This window comes from Talpa europaea, assembly GCF_964194135.1.
Source record: "Talpa europaea genome assembly, chromosome: 3".
Lineage (NCBI taxonomy): Eukaryota > Metazoa > Chordata > Mammalia > Eulipotyphla > Talpidae > Talpa > Talpa europaea.
In genome coordinates, this window is record NC_140069.1 from 115323391 (window position 1) to 115349471 (window position 26081).

Below are 26081 nucleotides of genomic sequence, written 5' to 3' on the forward strand. Positions count from 1 at the left end.
CATCTTTTTTCCAGGTTAAAGAAATGAGATTAGGTTATAAATATAATATTATAATAATTATTTTACGTTAACTGTCTTATCCTTGAACCAAAGAATAAAATTTAAAAACTCACTCTGTTCATTATCATTCCACTGATTTCAAGTACAGACATGTCTGCTTTCTTACAGTCATTGCCTTCCCATACTATAGCACTTATTTTTTCTAATCCTGGGTGGGAACTGTGGAGCCAAGGTAAATGACTCTATTGAAAAAACAAAAACAACCAGAAACTGGTGAATACATTTATCACATTTCATAAAACAACTGTGTGCATATAAAAGTCTGTATATATCTCTATACACACAATTTTAAGTAAACAGAAATTGGTGAATGCACTATAAATAGAACATACAGTTGCGCTTATATAAGGTACTATTTACATAGAACTATACATTCTATTTATAAAATACAGTTATATCTATATTCACTTCAATGACACTAAAATTCTGTCTTAATATTATAACTATGTACATTGAAGAGTTGACATTAAGAACAGTTTTTTATATATATAAAAAGCAGGTATTAGGCAATATTGGTCAAAAATACACTAAAATATATCAGTACCAACAACTTGTTTACATAGCTATTAAGTTCAAAGGCAAATAGTTACCAAATTGCTCAAATTACTGATTATCCAACTTAGGATCACTCAATACAAAAAATGTGACAGCTGAGATTTAAACCTCTTTGAAAGACTAGTGATATAATCTCATCATGAAAGAGACTCTTACTCTCCTATCCTTAATATTTGATAATTTTGACATTTTTAAAATAAAATTAATCAAATTAGTATTTGATGCTTTTCTCCAAAGGATCATTTTTTTTTCCCCAGCTAGAACAAATACTGCAAACTAAAGCACACAGAACTAGAAGTACTCTCCCAATTAGAAGTACTTCTCCGAAGAAGTACTCTCCCAAGTACTCAAAGTATTTATGACTCTTTCATTGAGCAAAACAAAAAACTTTTTTAAAGTTTTAGGACAAAAGATCAGATCCTTTAGACTTTTTGGGTTTTATGATTGTTTCAGATCTATAATTCAAAAAATAAAGCTTCAAAATAGGATAATTAGGGATTAAAGACAGAAATAAAATTAATGTAACAATCTTTATATTATCAGCTATTGAAAGAACACTACAGGCCCCAGGATAGGGTCACATTACAGTATTTCTAACAAAATTTTATAACATATTTCATTAAAATAACTTCTAACAGTGAACAGAAGAATCCATTGTAGTTATATTTATTCTTTACAGGACAAAATTGTAATTAAAATATGGTAAATACGTTTCTATAAACTTAAGGAATATAAAATTTTCCTCTAGAGGGATAAAGTTGCATTGGCTCATTTCAATTAAAGGTATAAAATGAACAATTCAAAATACGTAAGAAAACAGTTATGAGAAATTATTATTCTGATCTCTATTAATTTTCTTTATGTAAAGCTGTATGTGCCCTGTTTGTTATAGAAGATTAAACACTGATGAATAATTACAGGCAACCAGAAAGCCAATAGTCATGCTATTGGCAAATCTTTTTTTTTGTTTAGTTGTTTGCTAGGAATAAATTCCACTTAAAATTTTTACATTTTCCAAAGATACAGTATTTTAACATACATTAATCTTCATAGTATATATTCACTACTGAAATGTCTTAAGAGTTATGAAATACTAGTTATTAGTAATTATTCCTCAAGTGCAGTTTCATAATTTATCCTCTAACAGAATCCCTCTAGTTTGGGATATAAGTAATTTAAACCAAAATATGTATCAAACTTTCCCTGGAAATTTAGTAAGCATAATGGGTACTAAAAAGCTAAAACAAGTACAAAAAAGTGAACGGAAAGAGTGATAAGTCTGAAAGGTAACAGATTTCAACCACTGATTTTATAGACTATTTAATTCTCAGTCTCTTACAGTGAACTAAAGGTTTTTCTAGTAATATAAAGCAAGGCATATTGTACTGAGAGAATCACTTAGAGACAGAAATTAAAAAAAAAAAACCATCAAGTTCTTCACTGCCCTTCCTTTTTTTTTTTAATGGGAAGGAACTTTAATACAACTAGGAAACAATACAGGAAAGGCAGAGTCTAGTTTCTAAATGAAGCATCCAAAGTTACCCGTCCCCTCGTGGGTAAAACTCCATCCATATGGGACCGGCCCAGAACAAGGCCCCAGAGCCTGCCACAAGTCTAAAGCATCTTCCAGTGGGGACCCACAGAAAAGGGTCACAAACAACCAGACAAGCCTGGAAGGAACCACCACCAAAAGACAAGCGCAGTTTCTCCACGTGTCTCTAGGCTCCATGCGCCTCCTCCAGGTCTCCTGGCTCCATCCTGCTTCTTCCTTCCTTCCTGTGTCCTCTGTAGCTTCTCCTCTCCCTGCTCAGCTCCACCCTCCCTTGGGTGGGGGCAGGGAACCTCCCCCTTTCCTAGGGACCCCCCTGTTACACCAGGTCCTCCCTTGTCTCCCTCACTTCTCTCGTCTCCGCCTCCTCTCCCCGCAGGGGCTCCAGCATCTGAGTCTCCTTGACCCGCTCTGCGCTCTTCCGTCCCTCTCCATCTCTCCCTCCTCCGTCCATTCTCTTCTCTCTTCCTACCTGGCCACTCCTCTGCCTCAGACTTTCTCCTCACTTCTCTGGGCCCTCGCCATCCTCTCTCTTCTGTTACTTCCTTCCCGTATGTCAATCTCCCCCCTCATTTATTCCCCCCGGCCATGTTGGGCTGGAGCCTGGGGATCGAACCGGCGCTGCAGAGGCTGTGGGCGGCTTCACAGCGCCCCCCCCCCCATCCCCATGTTGTTCTGGAGCCTGGGGATCGAACCGGCGCTGCAGAAGCGCGGGCAGCTTAACAGCCCAGCGCTCAAACGCTGCGCCACAGGGGCGTCCCTCCTCCGTCTACTCAAAACTGAAGCTACAGAGGCTGCAGTGGAAGTTCATTTGATTCACTTGGTCCACCTGTGGCTTAGAAATCTTCCAGTGTTAACAGCCCAAAAGAAAAAAGCCAGTGCGGACAACCAGTAATAGCAGGAAAGTAAACAGGTGAGACATCCACCAAGTACTTTCTAAATAAGTGGAAGTAAATGAAGGGAGGGTTTTGGGGCTGAAGCGGGAGGGACCAGGTGGGAAGTGGGGGACATAAAAGGGATGGTGGAAAGGAAAAACACGGAAAAATATTTCCTTGCGACAACCTTAGTTTGCGTCGTCACTGACGAGCTAAACTTGGAAAACGATCATCCTTTCTCCCTCCTAACCAGGAAAAAAAAATCTGCTTTCCCACAGACTTTTCCTTCAGTTTTTCACGATGAACTCTTCCATGGTCATACGTGCATGCTCCTGACACGTCATCCCGAGCGTGCGGCCTGGGGTACTGGTTGGTAATTTGAAACAGATTTAGTATCAATGATTATCACATAACATACCCAAGTATTCATTGACTGCTGAAGAGATGTAAAGTTGGTGATTTTACAAAATATATGTGTGACATACTGTGACTGTAATCTTTTCGAATAGAAATTTAAAGCACTGTGGCAGCGGCAAGATAAGGACATGGATAAATCTCTGGAGAGACTTATTCACTCTGTTTGCAAGTTTTGTTGAGGCCTAGTTGACTCCTATTACACATTGATTTCATTAGCGTAAGAAACAATCACAGGAGGCTAAAGAATTAAGTTAAAGATGCTAGAGGGCCCACTTTCAAAGGCCTATAAATACACATACACACACACACTCTACGTGTCTTTTTTTTTTTCCCAGATATGATTTCGTTTTCAAAGTTTCCTGGGTGGAGAGAGGCACAGGAGTGAGACGATGAGGAAGTTCTGGTCTGCACTGTGCACAGTATTTGCATTTCCTTGCACATCAGGACAAGTTGCCCCATCCTTGCACACTCCCGTATGCACACCGTACAGCATATTTTCTCTTACTGAAGTGCCCGTGACAGGTCCTGGAAATCCTAGGCCAGGGTTTTCCTCGGCACCATGACGCATTTTGTTTTTCATTCTGAGATGCTGTTTTATGTGGTATGTCTTTGGAGTAATAAAATCTTTACAAACCTCTGACAGATTTATTTTATTCCCGATGTGGTACCCGAACAATTCGGTGCTAGCAACACAGCAGAGTGATCCAGGAAAGAGCAAGGGCGCGGTTCACTTTGCCACCACAGAGGCGCCCTCATTTAAATGAACTCCAGCCTCTTAAGGAGAAGCTACGCCGGCAGATCAGTCTAGACTCCAGGCAACGACAAGAAGCAGAGAAAGTGGTCACCGCCGAGAGTCCCCGAGGTCCACGTCACGAATTCCCTTTTCACCCAGTGACCCAAAGACGCCACACCGTGCTTCTGGATGACAGGGACAGTCACTGTACTACTCCTAAACTGCAGGCTCGGAGAGAAGTATTTCCAGGCAGCTAAGCCCAATCTTTGTCCTAATACTAAAGAGCGACACTTGGGTATGACAGGGCGAGACGACTGTGCTGGAAAGTCATGCAGACGTGTTCGAGGCCCTCCGTTTTCTCACAAGGTTGAAACTGAGACTTTACATATGCATCATGGAGTCTCATTAGTACCGGGCCTTTGCATTTGTCCTCAGCTCGTGAAGAGAGGCAAACCCAGTCCTGGCCCTCGGGAGCCACAGCAGACCCTGCCTGATCACATATTGCACACCATCATGGTCTTTCACAGGATAATTTATTGCATTAGTTCCATTTTCCGCAGGCTGGGGCAGGTGTACAGGGCAGCGAGCTTTCAGGAGGTGCTTTCCAATACGGCGGGACCTCTGTGAAGCAAGCTCTGGACCATCAGCAACACACAGTATCTGTGGCGGGCGCTTCCCGCGTTGCGTCAGTGCCCTTCCTTTTGTACAAATTTTGCCCAGTTATCTTCTGAGTTCCTCTAACTAAAATTTGATATAGTTTCCTATTTGTAGAAAATCAAAAGGCAAAGAGAAAAGATAACTAGAAACTGTTGAATTTAGCATGGCTTTTAAGACTTCTTTATGCATGTGTTGGTCTTGTTGAAACATATACTGCTACAGTATATGGAGAGCATCATTACATCACACACTTTTTTGTGAGGTAAACATCAAAGCAAATAATTCCATTTTGTAATTTTATCACATAGGTTCTTCTTAGGATGGTGTTCACATTGAAATTTGGAACTCTCAGTGATCATTATTTATCCTCAGTCAAAATCTTAACTGCTTTGCAACTTGTTCACTCAAAGTCACCTGAAAACTTTTAACACTTAAGTGGTAGTGTATTTTATTTCAAATAAATTCACCAGGACAATCATTTTACTAGAATTTTCCACTGTGGGAACTGTAGTCATTCAAATCTGACTTTAGGGAAAAATGAAGTTCACTTGAATATGGCTTTATATATTTTTATATACACAGCCATGACAGGAGGAAAAATTTCTCCCGTACAAATGTTACTATTTACAACAAAATTAAGCAAACAAAACTATAAATTTGGTAACATCATGAGTACAACACATTGATTCAAAAGCTCAGTGTGTCAACATGAGGAGGAATTTTTTCCAATCTTTACTGTGGGCAGGAAAAAGTCCTCCAACTCTAACCCAGACCTTAGTCAAACAAGAAAAAAAAAAAAAACTGGTAGTTTTACACTAAAGGGAGCTAATTTCCATTATAGGATTACTAGCATAACCGAAAACACAAGTTCATTTTTTACATGCATTGAGAATAAGAATAATCCATAAGCAAAATCAGTTTAGGATGCTATAATTAAATATACAGAAAAGAATTAGACTATTTTACAATAAAGGGAAACAAGTGATGTGACAGATTTAAGGCCAGTTTATTCTGCATAACAAAGTATGAAACAACTTCTAAAATCATCATTGAGAGGCCTAATTAGCATGCTTTGAAAATTTTTTTGTTTCATGCAATCATTCAACTAGTATTACACACCTGCTATGTACAAGTCACTATGTGCTATAACAAAGAGCTAAAGGAATCCATGGTCCCTGCTTCTATGCTGCTTACGTCACTGGGAAACTAGCCAACAGGCATTTTCCTAAACCTCAGTCCAGTTATGATTATGACATTCATTCAACACCCTGTTCACATGTATTATTTTTTTCGTTTCTCAAATTCTAAGGAACTTCAACAACTACTAGGGCCATACCCTGGATCTTGACACCACACAGAATTGCTATTTCTGAAGTTAGTGTTAAACTACAACCTTGTATCTTACAATACTATTTTCCTCAAACCAATTCTAAATCACTTTTTTTCCATCTTGAACATGCCTATCCTTCAATCTATCGATCCCTTCTTATTCATTTCTTTCTCAATCTAATATGTCTAGTTCACCAGATCATGATACTTCAATCAACCTATCTTCTCTTCTGTCCTTGGAATAGTAACTAATTATTGACTCACTCACACTATGACTATATGTGCATTAATTAACCATGAGCCTCAATTTTCTCATCTTTAAAAAAAACACTGTCATAGATTGCGAGGATTGCATGAGGTTCTGCATCTAGGTTACTTTTGCACAGTGCCGGGTATATAGTAAATACTTATTAAATGTTTAGTATCATTATGATCGTTACAACTATATTCCAGAGAATGTGACACACCTGTGTGGAATGGGAACTACAAATTCATGGTTTCGGAGCCTCAACAATGTGGCAGTATGACTCATTTAATGTGGCTATTGTCTTAAATACATGCACACCACCACCCATCATCTCCCTTTTTGTTAATACAGCCCTTGGACTACTGCACTTCACAGACCAGAGATCACCAGGCAGTATATTCTTTCTTAGTCTTACTTGCTTCATGCACTTTCTCCTCCTTTCTCAGCAGGTGGTGTGCTATTCTCCCTATTGAAAGCTAAGCTTCTTAATTATGCTTCCCTTCCAGAATCCTAAGATCTTTCTATTCTGCCCCACTGGTCCATCTATTTATATATGTTCAGACTGCTATAACAAAATACTATGATCTGGGTGGATTATAAATAACTGAAATTTCTTTCTCATAGGAGGCTGAGAAGTTCAAGGTACTGGCAGTTTTGGAATCTGGCGAGGAGGGCCTGCTTCCTGGTTCACAGATTGCCATCATTTTGCTGTTAACTTCACATGTTGGAAGAAGCAAGAGAGCTTCTTTTATAAGAGGGCCTCTTTTATGAGGGCATGAATCCTGTTCATGAGGGCTCCGTCCTCATGACCCAATCACCTCCCAAAAACCCCATCTCTAAATACTATCACAGTTGGGGATTAAATTTCAGCATAGGAATATGGGGAGAGGAGACACAAACAGTTAGTCTATTAGCATGCACCTACATCATACTATCTTAATTACTATGCCTTTAATATAAATTTTTATATCATGTAAAGTCCCCTTTGTTCTTCAAGGTTTATATTCCTTTATCTAGCAAGCTTGTCTTCAAAACTGTTTCTGCTACCTTTGACATTTTGCTCTTTAATGTGGATTTGAAATCAGTCTGAGTCTAACTGAAAACAAATAAATAGGCTGAGAGGATTCTGTTAGGAAAAGCAGTAATAATGGATATGCATGGGTCTCATTCCTGTCTATAAAGGAACACACAGCACATCTCATTGTTCATAAAATTTAAACATTAAAAATGACCAGTTTTCAAAAGGTTCTTTGATAGCTCCTTCATAAGCTAAGGAGGGTCTCTTCTATCTCTAGTTTTCTAATAGTTCACTTGTTGATTATTAGGCTTTGATGACAATTTGGGTAAGAGAAGTAAGAAAGATGAGAAAGAGTAAAGATTTTAAATGACCACCAGCTTTCTGGGCTGATGAGTAGATGTCATTCACCAAGATTTTTAGTGCCTTAAGAAAAACAGATCTATACGAGATGAAGAGGAATTTGGTTAACTTTGAGGTACTGATGGGACAAATGAAGATATCCTATAAGCTTGCACTACCCAATGTTTCATTGCTCAATAGCTCATGTGGTTATTGAGCACTGAAAATGTGGCTAGTTCAAATGAAATGTGTGCTGTGTGTTCACATTGAAATTTGAAAATTCTATTTTAAAAAAAAAGATTATTTTTAATGTTACATGTTAAGTGGTAATACTTTGAATATATACGTTAAAATTACATTGTTTAAAATTTTCGAATGAGACTACATTACTTATGTGAGTCTGTTGGACAGTATTACTATAGGCAGTTGGAAATACAACTCTGATATTTATGAAATGTAGACAGTTACGGTCACAAGTGTATATGAATTTGAGCATAAAGTAAGTTGAGAACAGACTAATGCATCTAAAAACACAATCTGATTCACAAAATGCCATTCACCAACAACTTTTCAGGAACTCAGTTTGCAAGGTAAGAGACACAACCATACCACAGATACTGAGATTCTGTGTTTCAGTGAAGCCAGGTCACAGCTCACATAAAAAGAAAAAAAATTTTTTTACAGTAATACTACTTTAATTGGATGTAAGCTTTTTCTTCACTTCTGTAAAATTTGTACATACATAAAGGAGTTGGACTGATACCCCACATAATCCAATATTGTAAACCAACCTGATGAAAAGGGTCGTCTCTATATTCTTTTTTCACACATGGATTAATCTGAGGATTTTCCACATCTGTCTCACTGGTACAAGATGAACGGCATTCTGCACAATGTAACAAGTCTTCCCATAATACATCTTCTGTTTCAGATTCTGGCCTTGTGCTCTCAGAATCCTGTCTGGAACTTGAACAGCGAGAGCTGCAACTAGTACCAGATTTAGGGGCATCCTGAAATCAAGATATTCTTTGACATTAAAACAATTTATGTACCCTTTGCAACTCAAAAGATTCTATCAGAACCATATATTGCCACATTTTGCTAAAACAACAAATACACTGTCAAAGGACAGTACAATAGATAACAAACCATTAAAAATACATACCATATTTAAGGAGTGACAAAACTTTCTCATATCAAAATTGATACGATTTCACACCTCAGTGCAAGCACTACTTTGCAAGCATAGCTTTTCCCCTCAACTTTATAGAAAGTTCAGAATTCAAGTAGGCACAGACTAGCCTAAATTCACACACACTGGGTAGTCAGTGAAAATTAACCCATTTTAATCGAGGTGTTCAATGGAGTTAAATTTCTTACTCTAGGTTTCTTTTTTTTTTTTTAAGCAACAACAGATTTGCCTTTCAAAAAGAAGTTCAAGTGGTCTCCCTGGTGGTGCAGGGGGTTAAGTATCAGCTCTATGAAGCTATTGGCAGCCACTGCAGCACCAGTTCGATCCCCGGCTAGGGCGCCAACCCACATGGCCCAGGAGACCTCTCCTGCCTCACCCACTGCTCCCCTCAGCAGTGTATTTCAGTAGACCCACCTCTTCTGCTCCCCACTCTGTCTCTGGTGAATCCTCTCACCCCCACACCTCTGGCCTATACCCCAGTTCTTGTATATATAAATAAATCTTTAAAAAACAAAGTTCAATAAATTGACATAAAACTAATAACCTAAACCAAGAAGATAATTGTTAATATATTTTTGAGACAATCTCTGGTATAAAAGTGACAAACTAAAAGGTACAAACTGAATAATTTCTAATAAATTTACTTTTTATCCTAGGAGTTTTTGGATGAACAAAGTACTTTGGAGTAAATTTTTACTTAAATTAATTCAAAAGAACTTTTGCTGAATAAAGAATGGTTATAGTCATCTTTATAGTCAAGTATACTCAAATTTTGGGGGTTAATTTTAACTATCCTCTGTCATTAAGGTTTGTCAAGTCTACCTTTAAAATGTTTTGTATTTTCCCATGCTATCACCACAGTGCAGACATATCATTCACACCTTGATTGTTATGAGACCCCCTAATTGACCCCTACCTGAAATGCCTGCCCCATCTGCCCAATTAATCTTTCTAAAGTACAACTGTTCTTTCACTTTTATTGCCAAATCTTTGTGTGGCTTCCACTGTTCTCCTGGATAAGGTCCAAATTCCTTCATCCAGCAAGCTTGTCTTCAAATGTTCTATTTTTGATATTGATCTTCACTTCTTCATACCCTACCTTTTCCTCCAGTGACACTGGATCTCTTAAGTCCCTAAACACATCTTGTTCTTTGCCACTCTAGCCTATCATTATGCCTGTATCTTATAGTAATCCTATTCTCCTTTAATGTCTACTCAACAAAGCGTCAGGAAAATATCACCTCTACCTCTATTTGGTGAATTCCTGAGCCTTAGTTTACTCATTACCAAAGAGAAAATAAAATCAGTTATTTAGAGAGATACTGAAAATTATTAAATGAGCACCTACAGCTTTTATACAAACCTACTTACAAAGCAGAGGCTCAACAAATGTTAAAGCCTTCTGCTTAGTATGATCACTGTGTCCCTGAAGTGAGTTACTATCATTTCTATCTGATAATAAATTTTGCATTGCTATTCAACATCTGTAATACTCTATTAATTAAATGTTCTGAATCAGTATTTCATATTCTCAAATAAATCCTAATGCTCAAATATACTGTAAGCCCACAAGACAAAAAACAAGTATTACTTTTTTTGCCATCCTTACCATAGATTAACAAAATATCTTGAAAAAGATGTAAGAATGATAATTTATTGACAGTAGAATCAGGCACCATGAACACACATTTAGCATGTTTATGGGAGGAAAAGTAAAAATTTATTCAAAGAGCTGAGCAGAAAAATGAATGAAAATTAGAGAACATGAACTATAGAAAGAAAAGGATAAAATCAGTCTGCTTTGCTTTATAAAAAGCATACTAAAATACTTTAGATTCACTAATATCAAACAGAATACTTAAAGCATATGCCATTTTCCTCATAACAGTTTTCATAAGCTAGCAAGGCACAGAAAGTATTAATATTCAGTAGCTGAAAATTTGAACATTTTGATAAAGCTAGTTTATTATCTATTATTAATTCTTGAGGTAAAATTGTTAATCAAGTAGAGAAATATGGAACAGAATTAAAGGGCTGATGACTGCTTCACTGAAACTAATGGGTGGTTTTGGAGATAAGGAAATGTAAGTGTATTTTGCTAAATCCTGATATATAAGTGAGTCATTTTTACAAATGCAAAATCTATAAAATCATTGCCAATAATGTCTTACATTTCCAAAAGAATTTTACCTACAATATTTAGTGATTAATGGCCACTTTAAATTTCACTACAAAATGCAAAACAAAGCCTAAAAAATAGGAAATTTTGGAATTTCCCATTAGCTCATGTTAATAGTTCATTTAATTTGATTTCATCGCTTGTTTCAAATCTTTTGATACTTGCTAAAACTGAACACAGTCAAGAAGAGAAAGATTATCTATTTGAAGAGGAATAAGCATTTCTAATGTAAATGCTTTGTGCCATGCAATTACACATAACCTCATTTAATACTAACATTCTGATGGGGCTGGTTTTCTCTCCACATTGTATAGATGCAGAAACAGATTTAGAGAACTTAAATAACTTTCCCAAACACATTTAGTGTGAGTACAAGCCCACAGTTTCTTCGTTATGTTACCCAACAAAAGGCTACCTTCATTAAATGAAAAGCTAATCTACAATAGGGCATAGCAATGAAAGATACTTAGAGTTAAAGCAGGATAGAGCAGAAAACAAGACAAATTCTTAAAGGAAGCTATAATTCTCCAGGACAACCCCTAAATCACAAATAATTAATTACAAGCACTACCTTCCCAGCAGGAACTAGAACAAATCAACCAAATGTACCAAATAGTAGAAAAAGTCATGAAACTAGGAGTCAGTAGTTTTGGGGTGGGAGAGGGATTCAATAAAAGTCTACACACTTAACAACAAGATCACATGTCATCCCCAAATCCCATGGTGCTATCACCCTGGCAGCTTGTCATAATGTATCTACCATTCCCATGCTACCAGAAGATTGGATGATTCTTGCTGAAAAACTAGATGTTCCCAAAAAGTACATTTAGACATTTGCAAAGTTTATAAACAAATGGCAGGGTGTGCCTTACCTCTAATCTTACAGTAAGGCCCACCAGTCCCATATTAGCTTCATCAAATGAAACTTTTTTTTTTTTTAAGATTTATGTTATTTATTTATACAAGCACTGGATACAGTCAGAAGCACAGGAGGGTGAGAGAATTCACCAGAGCCACAGCGGGGAGCAGAGCAGGCAGAAAGACCGAAGCACACTGCTGGGGGGAGCAGCGGGCGGCAGGAGAGGTCTGCGCGCCATGTGGGACCCTCCTCCGGTGGCCAGGGAGCAGCCGGGGATCGAACCGGTGCCGCGGAGGCTTCAGGCAGCTTCGCAACCCAGCGCTCAACCGCTGCGCCACTGGGGAGGCCCCAAATGAAACTTTTTAAAGAAAAATTGTTAGCAGTAATTTGAAGTGAGTATAGCAATATATAGTATCAAGATAAAAACATTACAAATAATGTATCAGTTTTACCTATTCAGAGGTTTTATTTTGCCTTTTTTAAAAATACCCTTTGAATATGATTTGACTTGAGAGCCAAAAACTTTTGGAACTGAAATATTTGAAATCCCAAATATCTTATGGCCCAAAGTTCCTCACTTTATAGAGGAAGAATCTGAAGACCAGATTTTATTTTTATGTAATCTTTCACATCACTAAAAAATATTTAAAACCACCAAAGCCTATTAATTAGCTAATTATGAGTAGTACTTAGCTTGAAATCTAAAATTTTAAGCAACATAATTATTTCATAATTAATAGTTAAGATTAGAATAATCGTCTGCCTTTTAAGAATCTCAATAGTTCAAAAATCTACCTACACACCAAAAAAAGAGATCACAGGGTAAGAAAAGTATACTTCTGAAGCCAAATAATTTATTCTATAGGGAAATTAAGATTTCTTTTTGTAAGAGGTCCTGAATCCCATTCCATGACCAAACTAACTTTTAATAGTATATACCATGAAGACTGAATTTTACAAGGATGACTAGTTTAAGAACAGGGCATGGTACATCAGATGATATGGGTAAAAAGGCAATTAGACACACTAGCATTAGTGTGTACCTAAAGGCAGTCACTGAGAAGCAGCAGAGACACAATGCAAAGATTAACCAGAAATACAACCATAGGGAGGGGTGTACAAAGAACAAGCAACTCTTCTAAGCTAATGCCAGCACAGAAAACTTGATTTTCAAAAGTTTAACCCTAAATCATCAATAAAAAACATTCTAACATGATTCAACAAAAAGCATATGATAGTGTTTATCAATAACTGACATAAGAAGAAATTCATTTGTCTGATATGAGATGATAAAATGTTCTGTCCTTAGAATGAAAAGTGAAAAAACAAATGAATGAAATTCCTTTTCCACTTAAACAGTTTCAAGAAATGTAATAGTTACCAACGGGCTTAGAGAAAAACAAAAATAAAGTAAAAAATATAATCAAAAGTGAGTTATATAGTATGGGCATCTTAACAGCTGGTGACAGCAACATGAAGTAAGTAATTTAGAATAACAACTTCCCTAAAATCAAAAAATTATAAAATCTTTCAAATTGTGGAAAAGATTAATATAGTTCACAGATTTCTCTCCAGGATGGTCTTTAAAAGTAAAAAAAAAAAAAAAAAAAAAAAAGTAAACAAAAAATGAATGTATGTATGAATCTTCAGAGATAATATATAAAATGAGTATGAATGTTTGGCTATTTATCAAGCACATAAACAAAAATCTGAAACTGCTACTCTTTAATCCAGATCATGTAAAAGATACTGATACGGGTGGGAAATATTGGTTATTTCAATAACAATACTACTCAATTATTGAGAAAGATATAAAATAGATATATCTATACATATATGTAAAGTCAAAGTGTATACCTCACTAGGATAATGTTTCTTATAATGATGTGACTTTCTATTCCGAAGAATGCTCTCAGAAGTCCTGTCCACATGACGGCGTAACGGGTATCCTGTTTCAGGACCTTCTTCACTGGAGACTTCATCAGAGACATTTGTTATTGTCCTTTGGGTATCCTACATTGGGAGTACACAAGAGGATTACTGGTAATTTCTAACTAACCTTGCAGTTTTTAGCCTACAAGGTTTTAAATTACACTTACGCATAGGCACACATACACACATTCAAACACCTCAAAGTAACTGAGGTACCTATTTTCTAAAAAACAAATCTTAAATCAGTGGTCATACTGTTATTTTAATTTTGAAAGTAATTCAACAGCCATTGGTCAAATATTGTCCTATACCTTTTCTTTTCACAAAAGTATTTGAAATATCTTATAAAATTAAAAAAAATACAATAAAAGCAGAATAGAACAGTTGAGAGACCTGAGATAACTAATTATACAAATTTTACAAACCAAAAATACCACCAATTGTAACTGGTTTAATGGTGATTTGTGAAGCAAGAGGAGGTGAATGGTAGCTGAATGTGTGCACACAGCAGATACACATTATGTATATACCAACTTGAATGAGATATCCTGATTTCCGAATTATGAAACTGAGAGATTCCAGGGCACAGTGTTACTGATACTTTAATGTTCCACTCACGTAACTTTAGTAGAAAACTTACTTGCTGAGTGAAAAACAGTGATAAGAGACTCACATTATAAGAGAGCTAAATGCTGGAAAAACCTTAAATCAGAGTAAGGGACTATAATTTATTGCAGCTCTGTGCTGTTAAATAGATATACATACCGGAACTGTAAAATCCATGTACTGTTAGGCAGTAACAGTAACCATGAACATTTAAAATTCACTTAAAATTAAAGAATACTTTTCTTTCTTTTCCTCAACATAAATGTTCATGGTTACATTCCTGGATGTAACAGAGATTTGTAATGTCTAATTTGACATTTTTTTTTTTTTTGCTGTAACAACTTTCAGCAAAACAAAGAGATAGAAGATAACACTTTAGGCTTTGTAATATTAAACCAAGGGTTTCTTATTATTTTGGAAAAGAAAGCAAACTATTGTTATCCTTAACAAATATGACATAGTAAGAATTATTTTCAGATTAAAAACAAATGTGCTGACATCAAAGGCAATGAAGGTAAGAAAAATAAAGTAGTATTTTCTTAGAGAACATGACTAGAAAACCAATTTCCTAGTTCAGTTTGTAGAATAATTTAGATGTTCCACTTAAATTCTTATATAAATGTGGAAATGGGGAAAGAAATGGAAAGGTTTAATAAACATCAATTGTAAGTTTTATGAAGTGCTTTAACATTTTAGAAAAATCAGAACATTCAATCAGTTCATAAGGTGCCCAGTTATACTGGCAATTAAATTTATTTTATTTGACTTTCAGCTTCATAAGTGAAATTTGTAAAGGTTCACAAAATTATGGAGAAATACATAATTCAAGGGCAACTACTATATCTAAATCACTTCCCGCTAGCTAATGTAGTAAAATCATACAAGCAAACTATTTTTAAAATCACACTTACTTTGCTGGAAATGTTTCTCAGTGTCCCTATGTTCCATGTTGATTCTTCTGGTCGAACAGTTTCACATGAAGGCTCATGGCTTTGTACTCCATCTACACTGCTTTTAACAGTTTTTTTCCCATCAAGGGATACATAACCATTGTCAGTTTCAGTTGACTTATCAATTGAATTCTTTGCTTTCTTTGCTCTAAAAAGAAAAGTATTGTGGAAACTTGTTATATGGGTTTTCCTTATTTTGGATGGGTTACAATAGAAATTACACTTTTAATAGTTAAGTCTGGTAGTTACTTCTCAGAATTTAAGGTCACCTTTATTTTCATAACAAATGAGTTACATAGTATCTAGCATATAAAATAAATACACAAATCAGTGTTACAGTTTATAGGCCTTGAGATATTACGAATAGCAATGCTAAGAGACATACCCTATCCTATCAAATTATTCCTAGTCAAAATCACCTGGTCTTTGAACAAAATCTAGCATCAAAATTTTGTTTGTTTTGTTAGGGTTACTGATGTATTTTCAAATTTTTATTTAAAAACATCTCTGTAATTATCAGGTAATTGTAATTAGTGGTTTAACGTTAATACTCTAGTTTACCCAAATACTTTTTTTTAAAAAAAATTATTTATTTATGCACACAAGAACTGGGGTGTAGGCCAGAGATATGGGGTGCTGAGAGGATTCACCAGTGACAGAGTGGGGAGCAGAACAGGCAGATCTACTGAAATACACTGCTGAGGGGAGCAGGGGGCAAGGCAGGAGAGGTTTCCTGTGCCATGTGGGTAGGGTAGCTCCCTGGCTGGCCTGGGACGGAACACGTGCTGCAGTGGCTGGGGATAGGTTGATAGCACTGTGTCTTTAACCTCGGAGCCACCAGGGAGGCCCCTACCCAAATACTTTACCATTAGCATATGTACATGAAGACCTCTGACAAATTCACTTTAATATCTATTAAGAGTCATAGAATCTTTTGCAAAGTAAAAATATATGCAAAAGGGGAAAACTTAATGTTCTAAATAATAGAAGTAGAAATGAAGGGCACAAACAAAAAACAAAGAACTGCTTTTACCTATTAAAATACTCTAGAGTGCCTCCCTGGTGGCACAGGGGTTAAAGACAGCACCATCAAGCTATCATCAGCCACAGTAACATGAGTTCCATCCCTGGCCAGGGAGATAGCCATATGGCACAGCAGACCTCTCCTGTCTCACCCGCTGCTGCCCTCAGCAGTGTATTTCATTAGATCCTCCTATTCTGCTCCCCAGTGATTCCTCTTTGGTGATTCCTCTCACTGCCCGCACCTCTGGACTACACCACAGTTCTTGTATACATAAAAATAAATCTTTAAAAATAAATTTAAAAAATAAAATAGGGCCTCCCTGGTTGCGCAAGGGGTTAGGACACAACCTAAGAAGCTGCCCACAGCCTCTGCAGCATGAGTTCAATCCTCCAGCTAGCCAGGGAACAACCCACATGGCGCAGCAGACCTCTCCTGACTCGCCTGCTGCTCCCCTCAGCAGTGTACTTCGGTCAATCTGCCTGTTGTTACCCACTCAGTCTCTGGTGAATCCTCTCACCCCTCACACCTCTGGCCTGTACCCCAGCTCTAATATGCATAAATAAATAAATCTTAAAAAAATACTCTAGAAAAGCACTAGTAATCATGCAATTAATAAATACCTAGACAACAACTGAGGTAATTTATAAGAAAGAAGTTATTCTCAATGAATAAAATATAATAGTCAAGTAATAAACAAGACAGTTTTGCATAATACATGTTTGAGGAACCCTAATCAAAGACTACGGTAGGTGAATGATTATCAAAAACAAATGGTCAGTAAAAATATAATGAAAGTTCCACAAGAAACTTGTATACTGCATTTGTGTAGGTAAAAATTTTTTTAATGCACAAAAATGTTATTTTTAATTCTATAATCACTGAGTTCTATGGAATCTTTTAGAACTGCACAGGACCTTTAAACTCACCTACTCTAAATGCTCAGTTTGGAAACAAGGAACAGAAATAAAGTGCTGTAAGTGCTCATAGCCAGTCAAAACTAGCACAATACAGACTTCTGACTATGAGGTTAATTATAGTCTCTACAGCACCTCCAACTGCCCACTCCAGAAAATTGCTTTTTAGGATTTCTTCTTATCATATTCAAAGTCCAGAGAGTTTCTTTCTTTTTTTTTTTTTTAAGATTTATTTTATTTATTTATGCATACAAGAGCTGGGGTGTAGACCAGAGACAGAGTGGGGAGCAGAACAGGTGGACTGAGTGAAATACACTGCTGAGGGGAGCAGTGGGCAAGACAGGAGAGGTCTGCTGAGCCATGTGGGTCAGTTCGCTGGCCAGGGATCGAACTCGTACTGCAGTGACTGCCAACAGCTTCATAGCGCTGAGACTTAACCTCTCCTGCCACCAGGGAGGCCTGAAAGTTTCTAATATAAGCAGACCCCTCTCCTTCCTCACATTCTCCTTTCAAGGATACTAAGGGGACAGACTGACCTTATTTCCTATATGCTCTATAGCTCTAGTGCTTCCCAGCCATTCAAAACGCACCTCCCCAGAGTTGCAAGACTTAGAAACCTAACCTTCTGGCCCCTTCCTTTCTATCAGGCCCTAGGAAGCTTGGAAAGGATAAGGTCATGAACCATTGAACAAACATCATTTAAAAAGTGGTTGGGGGCAGGGGAGTGAGAGGAAAATGGATTATAGTAGAGGGGAGAATGGGTACAAGTATAAAATAAAAGGTACAGAGAAAACTAGTAAACTTTTCTATCTGGGGAAGATAGTGATAGAAATACATGTTATTCCTTTTATTTCTTCCTTGAACATTAAGAAAGAGGTAAATGTGGAAAGGCAGATCATTGGAGTGAGATAGCAGGCGCAGCTCAGCAACAGGCAGTAAGAGTGGCTCACTGAAAGACCACTTTAGGACGAGGTGCCAGATACAACACAGCAGAGTTTGGAGACGGACTACATAGGATTAATAGAAGTAGTATATTAAGAGTAATAGGAATCAGGTTTTTCAGTACACTAGAGAAGAAAAATATAAAGAAAAGATAAAATTAATTTTGTGGTATTGTATTTGCATTGGAGCTATGAGTATAAATTCAAGGTTTTTAATATGTCTCAAGAGAAATAGAAAAATTATACAAAGGGAAACACATGCGCACGCACACACACATTTCTAGCTCTGCCCACCAAGAAAGCCTAGGAGAAACAACACCCCAAGAGCTAGGAGTACATTTAGCACTCAGATTTGGTTTCTATATACCATTCTCTTTGAAGAAATGGCTGATCCCAGGGTTGAGGCAAAGGAAGTACAAGTTGAACCTGAAATATTTGTGTTATGTCAGAAAATAAGGAAGCATTCAAATAATGATAGGGACATGCCATAAGACAACTGCTCTGAGGGGCTCCACTGGCCAAATGTAGGTCAACCTGATGATCAAAATAAATGACAATAACAAATTTAATGAAACAGAAATACATGAGTAAATAAGGGGAATTTTTTTCCTTAAAAGAGTAGAATACTAATAAATGTAAAAAGAATGGAGCTAGAAAAATGACTTCTTGATACCCATCATAATAATTCTAATGAAAGTCATCAATGGATGCTAAAACTACAAAGTAAAGATGGTATAAGTAATGGGTTATTTTCACAGTCTTAACATATCTCCACACAAGACATCTGTTGAGTATAAAGGGAAAGACATTTTTACAATAGAAAATTTGAAAAACCACTTTAATCAAGACTAACATAAATATCACTATAACAAATTTCATTATTTGCCACCTGATAGAATGCAATGAGAACTTACCATTTCTATTATATTCCAGCCAAAAATGAATAACTTGGGTTTAATCATGAAAAAAAAATTTCACATTAGCCCAGGAGTGAGCTGTTAAATATTGAACTGCCAGCTTTCCAGGGTAAAAAAAAAAAAAAGCCCTTGTTTGTAGTGTTCCCAACTACTATGGGGTAAATAATCATACTACAGTCAATTTCAAGTAGCAACTAATAACACTGAACACAGAATTGGGAAGAGATACAAATATTTGCTTCTCAGAAGTCAAACAGGGCCAGATCCAACATACCAATAGCACAAACCCAAAACAAGGGACATTCTGCAAAGTGATTTTCCTATGGTCTTCAAAAATGTGAAAAGCATGAAACTTGAAAACCCTATGTTTGTCCCAGATCAAGGAAACAAAAGAGACATGACCATGAGATGTTGCATGTGACCCCAGATTAGATTCTTTCATTATCAAGGATAGTAATAGAGAAGATTTGCAGAATTTGAACTGGTTCTGTAATTGAAAGATATATAGATTTTTCTCCCAACTTTTCTGTAAATCTGTTCAAAGATAAAATTAAATATTTTTAAAGGTGCAAACTGATTTGTACCTGAATTAGGGCCTTCTTTGGATTCAGACATAGATGAAATGCTTAAGAAGAAATGGTAGAAGAGCTAAATTCCAATTAATGCAGGTAAAGATGGTCAAAATTTGTGACTGCTCCAGGTGAGTTTGAGCTTTACCACTGATTACCACATTGCCAATTAACAGTTGAAAATAAGTACCTCATCATACTGATCAATATAATCATTGTGATTTCTCAAAAGGAGCCTAGGCAACCAAGACTCAGATGTTTAAGTAATTCTTTCCATACCCATATTTTAGGGAGTAAAAGTGTTAGGGAAATATGGTAGGAGTGAGGGATTTATGTAGAAAAATGCTGTAAAATTCTACTTTGAATATATTTTTTAAAGGGAAGTAGCTGCTATCTAAGTTAATTTTAAAATACTAAAGTGAAGTGAAGCAAGATAATTAAGAGGATTTTGATTTTAAAACAATCACAAATATCTAAATCATCATTTCTCACCAAAAGTAAAAAGTAGGGTAAAAAGAAGCTGGTATTATGAATACCTTGCTTTATTATGCTTCGCAAATACTGTGTTTTTAAAAATAAATTGAAGAGTCTTCCTGGTGGCGCTAGGGGATTAAGTCTCAGCATTATGAAGCTATGAGGAGTCACTGCAGCAAGAGTTCAATCCACAGCCAGGGAGCAACCCACATGGCGCAGCAGACATCTCCTGTCTTACCTGCTGCTCCTCTCAGCAGTGTATTTCAGTCAGTCACCTGTTCTGCTCCCCACTCTTGTCTTTGGTGAATCCTCTCACCCCGTGTACCTCTGACCTACACCCCAGCTCTTGTATGCATAAGTAAATAAATCTTTAAAAAAAATAAAATAAATTGAAGATTTGTGGCAACCCTCCATCGAGCAAGTCTACTGATGTCATTTTTCAAACAGGCTCAGATGATGGTTAGTATTTTTTAGCAATGAAACATTTTTAAATTTAGGTATGTACTTTTTTTAGACATAATGTTTCTGCACAGTTAATAGACTGTATGGTGCAAACCTAACTTTTATAAAATATGCACTGGAAAAACCAAAAAATTCATATGACTCATGTTACTATAATATTAGCTTTACTGAAGTGATGTAGAACTGAACCAGCACTATCTTCAAGGTGTGCCCTTATTATAGTATAGAAAGAAATGGTGCTTTTCAACATTACCCATAAAAATCCTACCATCTGATATTTATACACAATGTACATAATACATTCATTTCACAAAATCTGGGTTAAGAATATTTTCTTAAATCAGACTAAACACCATGAGTCACAAACATATAGGCAGTGGATTAACAGTATCTTGAAAACAATAGACATACAAATCTATACTGATTATTTATTCCATAATATTGAACAAAAAACTTTTCCTAAGAAATAATGTGCAATTTCATTGCTTTGGACAAGGTTTACACTTTTATCACTAGCCTACCACTTTAATCTTTTTTTTTTAAAGATTTATTCATTTATTTATACAAGCACTGGGTACAGTGAGAAGCGTGGGAGGGTGAGAGAATTCACCAGAGCCAGAGAGGAGAGCAGAGCAGGCAGACTAACGAAGTACACTGCTGAGGGGAGCAGCAGGTGGCAGGAGAGGTCTGCGCGCCATGTGGGACCCTTGCCTGGCTGCCGGGGATTGAACCGGCCCTGCAGAGGCTGTGGGCAGCTTCGCAACCCAGAGCTCAACCACTGGGCCACCAGGGAGGCCCACCACTTTAATCTTTTTATGTTATGACTTGTATAGAATTTTCTTTAAAGTATATTATACTTGACATTCAAGGAAGGCCCAATATCAAAGCTATTCTTGGGAGGAAATAGCCTATAGACATTATGTAGTATTTCTTCGTCAGATAAATGATGATTTTGGTGTTTTCTGGGAAAAAGCGAATAAATATACAGTCTATACCATGAATAAATTATAAAACTGGATATATTTTTCACATTAAAGGCTTAAAAAGTTACAACTATTAAAGAACTCACTGGCTTATAACATCCCATATCTATTTCAAACATGAAACTAGCATGATTCGATATTAAAAACCTATCAAAAAATAAAAAATACACATGGTACTCAGCAGTGCCATGGGGGAAAAAGGATGGATGTTTTGCTGTTGTACTCAAAAATATTCAGAGGTATATAAATAGATCCAACTGAGGATCATCCTTTCATTATTTAAGGACATTACAGAGAGTTGCTAGGGTGAAAGTTAACAGTAGCAGATAATTCTTCTAGAAAATAATGTAAATTTCTAGTCCTGCTCTCATTTCTATAAAATTAGAAAACTGAGGGTGAGGGAAGACAGAGATACAGAATGCCTGAAATCTCAGATTAACAAAATCACAAAAGAATCTACTTATTTCAATCATTGCTAACTGGAGCTATACATACATCTTGATTACTTACTACCAAGACCTTCAAAAACTTTTAGGCCCCTATGTTTCTCTTGGTGTCCTCTACATTGCAGAAGTTTGAGAGGTGTGGAATAAATTAGGTTTATTTATGGTATCTATAATTTTTCTAAGACCAGTATAATTCTATAATACAGTAACTCTAGCAAGTTTAATGAGTTATACAGCTGTAGCTTTAAAATATATTTTTTAATTGGGGATATACTAGCATTAAAATTATCTTCACCCCTGCCTGTGGAAAACACAAGAGTTTGATGAAGTTTATAGCTTAAATGATGAAATCATTTAAATTCAGTCACTAAAAACCAAATTTCAGTCCTTGTACCAAAAATCTGGTAGGACTGCATACCACTTGAATTTATATTATACAGTATACTTCACTATTTGAAGAAACTCAATTTATTAAATATTTAATTTTCACCTTAAAAACAATAAATACAAGGGCTAAATAGAAAATTTTAAGGTAGCTCAGATAGGCATATTAGTTAACATGTGATAAAATTTTATTCTGATTCCAATCACTAATTCACCAAGACAAATTTATATGTTACTTTTCTCAGAAAAGTAAATTAATCCTAATGACTGTTTTTCAGTGATATTCTGATTGTCAAATGAATCCTAAGGGACATGAAAGAAAACTCAAATTCTGAAATAAACATTATACTGAAAAGATACCTAATTTGCCTACTCAATATTGAGAAGGAACTATAATTATGCTAATTTAAGACAATAATTCACAGAAATTAAGATACTAAGTACTTAGGAAATATGGCTGATATATACTTCTTCATAGTTTTTTTTTTTGCTTTATTTTCTCAAGTTCATAGCATTCCTTTATAATAATTTCTAACTTTTAAAATAAGAAATACTTTGTTTTTAAAAGAATAGTTTTATCTGGAGAATGAAATACACTTAGAGATCATAAATAGGGCCTTTCCAACTTATACAGTATATAAAAACAGCAATTGTCATCCTAATATCCAGTAACCACCAAGACACTATAGGCAAAGCTTACTCATGTGATTATGCACTTATTTTCCCATCAGTTATGTTAATTCAGATACCTTAGTGGAAAATTTGAGCTTTTAAATTTATCACCACCAGAATATAATTTTCAGTTCAAAACCTTTATGACTTATCAAAGCCTGAAAGAACTAGACATCATCAAGATTTCAGATCTCAATTTAGAAGTTCTAAAATTACCATTTTTCTTAAGATCTCCTTGTACCTAATATTCAAGACAGTCATATTCATATGCTGGCAAACAGTCCCAAAATGAGAAAGCTGAAAATAGTGTATCTTTCAAAACATTTAAAGGTACAGTATCATGATTAAAGGCAATAAATCCACAGGGATTTAGCCACTGTATTATAATTGGTAGTTAAAGTCCTATTACACCCAAAAGGAAGAAAACTGAAATACAAATTTCATTTGACTAGAAATACAGAATTCCAAAGACATCAACTTGCTAATTTATGAATACATCATAAATTTCGAACACTCAAAACAATTAAATGATTACCCCTCTCAAAGCACATTATCCACTCTGCTGTTTATACAAATGTTAGAAATGTTTAGAAATATACAAATGTTTAGAAAACTGACTTTGCAGTGATAAAACCATCCTATTCTACTATTAGGAAGGAGAGTTATTAAAAGAAAAACACAAAGAATAACAAAGAGAGAGATACAAGACAGAATGCAAACCAAGTGAAAAACAGAACAGCACAAAACATTTATCTTCTGCAGAGGAAGAATAGGTGGTTGAAGTAGTGAAGGAATCAACTTAATCAATGTCATGTTACTAAAAATTATTAACATTTGGGAAAATTGCTCCTCTAAATTATAACCAATGAAAATATTCTCAGATATATAATTGCTTAATTGTATATTGCATGATAGACTTTGCCTGAAGAGCACAATCACAAATCAATGAAATAATGATATTAGTAGGAGAATTAACAGAAGTGACTAAAAATAGTTATTTTGCAGTATCCCCTTTTGTTGACTTACTAATTTAAGTCTGAGTTTTATCAGCATACTCAGTATTTTAATCATAGCCTTTTACAAATTGAGTGTAAATTTACACTACTTTCGTGTGTATATATAAAGTAGCAATAACCCCAAAACCCTTAAGTGTTTTGAATTAACTACTCATAATAATTATACAAGATTGAGTTAGGTTTAATTTCTTTTTAAAGTTTCCTAAAATTATATTTCTCTATGTTGAAAATCTTTATGGATGATACAAATGATATACAAAAAAACCCAATGTACAAAGCAAAACTACATCTACATTTTGGTCTATAATAATGCCTATTTGCTTTATTTCAGATAACTTTAGATAACTGAAGCAGAGATTAAGGAAGTCATACAGGGCATCCCTGGTGGTGCAAGGGGTAAAGACACAACCTAAGAATCTATCTGCAGCCACTGCAGCACGAGTTTGATGCCCAGCCAGGGAGCTAACCACATGGCCCAGCAGACCTCTCCTGACTTGCCCGCTGCTCCCTCAGCAGTATATTTCAATCAATCTGCCTGTTCTGTTCCCCACTCTGTCTCTGGTGAATCCTCTCACGGCCTCCACACTTCTGGCCTGTACCCCAGTTCTTGTATGCATAAATAAATATTTAAAAAAAAAAAGAAGCCATACAACTTACAATTTAACCTATAGTGCAGACAAAAATAGGCAGAAGTAAATTAGCACTTGAGAAATCACAAGTGTTTAACCCTATTATTAATCAATAAATAAATGTAAATACAAGCTAAAAAAGAAAAAAAAACGAAATTAAAAAATTCTAACTATAAATATAGTTTGATGGTATATACTCATTGTGACAGATACATACTTACACATATTTCAAAGTAATCTTTATGGTCTCTATCTTTCAATTATCCATAGCATAAGACCAAAACAAAACCTGTCAGGTTTGTCATATTTAAAGTCATTAATATTCATTACCTGAGACTGAAGTGCCAGTAAATAGTGCATCTCTATGCCATATAAAATCTTGAATAAATACAAACCCTGATAAAAAGAAAGCAGCATGCCAGAGGTCTCTGAAGACGGCGCCAACACTGTAAGAAGTGCTTGTACCATGGCTCTGAACTGCTCCCTCCTGTGTGTTATCTGTGGTACTAGAACCATCTCCTTCTCTATGTACTTCCAAATGGGCTGCTTTTCTTAATTTCCTTCATCAGAAAAGATTAAGAAAAGAAAGTAGCTTTAAAATTTTTACAAACAATTTCTCAGTAGTATGTTAAAAATTTCAGGAAATATAAACATAGAAACTTTAATTCATGATAAAATTCATATTTACTGAATTCAAATTAATCCAAATATTAAGGTACACACTCAAGACCAATTTCTATAAATGTTAAGGTATTGTTCCTTGCTTATACTGTCACGTCAATGGACATTAGTTTGTAAGGATCACACTGGGCAGATATTTACAAAAGCATTTCTTCCCTATCTGAATGCCACTTACCTGCAGATGAAGAAATAAGAAAATTTAGGTCAGAGAGAAAAACATTCTAACCAATAAACAAATTATGTAATGTAGGTTCCTTTCAAAATGAAAAGTTCTTAAATCTCAAGACTTCAAAGATATCTTAGCAATGATATTCAAAAGAGGAACTGCTCCAAAAGACCCTTCAAACAGTCTGTGGGCTGAATGGCCAGTGAGACTTCCTATGTTTACTTAATCAAGAGGCAATATTAAACAGCTTCAAAAACAGTATTTAATAGGTGAATTTAGCTGACACTTTTTCTTAGCTCTTATTTT

The 26081-nt window shown here is 35.7% G+C and overlaps 1 protein-coding gene across 6 annotated transcripts in view; it reads right to left on the reverse strand.

Moving 5' to 3' along the window:
• PHTF2 (putative homeodomain transcription factor 2) overlaps positions 1-26081 on the reverse strand; it is a gene marked incomplete at both ends in the record, with an annotated part of 78857 nt that overhangs the window by 9479 nt on the left and 43297 nt on the right. For 4 of the 6 annotated variants that reach the window (XM_084229588.1, XM_084229589.1, XM_084229586.1 and 1 more), the window contains 5 exons: positions 114-242; positions 8571-8789; positions 13867-14022; positions 15459-15645; positions 25324-25488. In XM_084229588.1, coding sequence (XP_084085714.1) covers positions 114-242; positions 8571-8789; positions 13867-14022; positions 15459-15645; positions 25324-25488 — 856 coding nt within the window. The remainder of the gene's footprint in view (positions 1-113; positions 243-8570; positions 8790-13866; positions 14023-15458; positions 15646-25323; positions 25489-26081) is intronic. The other 2 variants (XM_084229590.1, XM_084229587.1) reach the window with 2 other exon arrangements.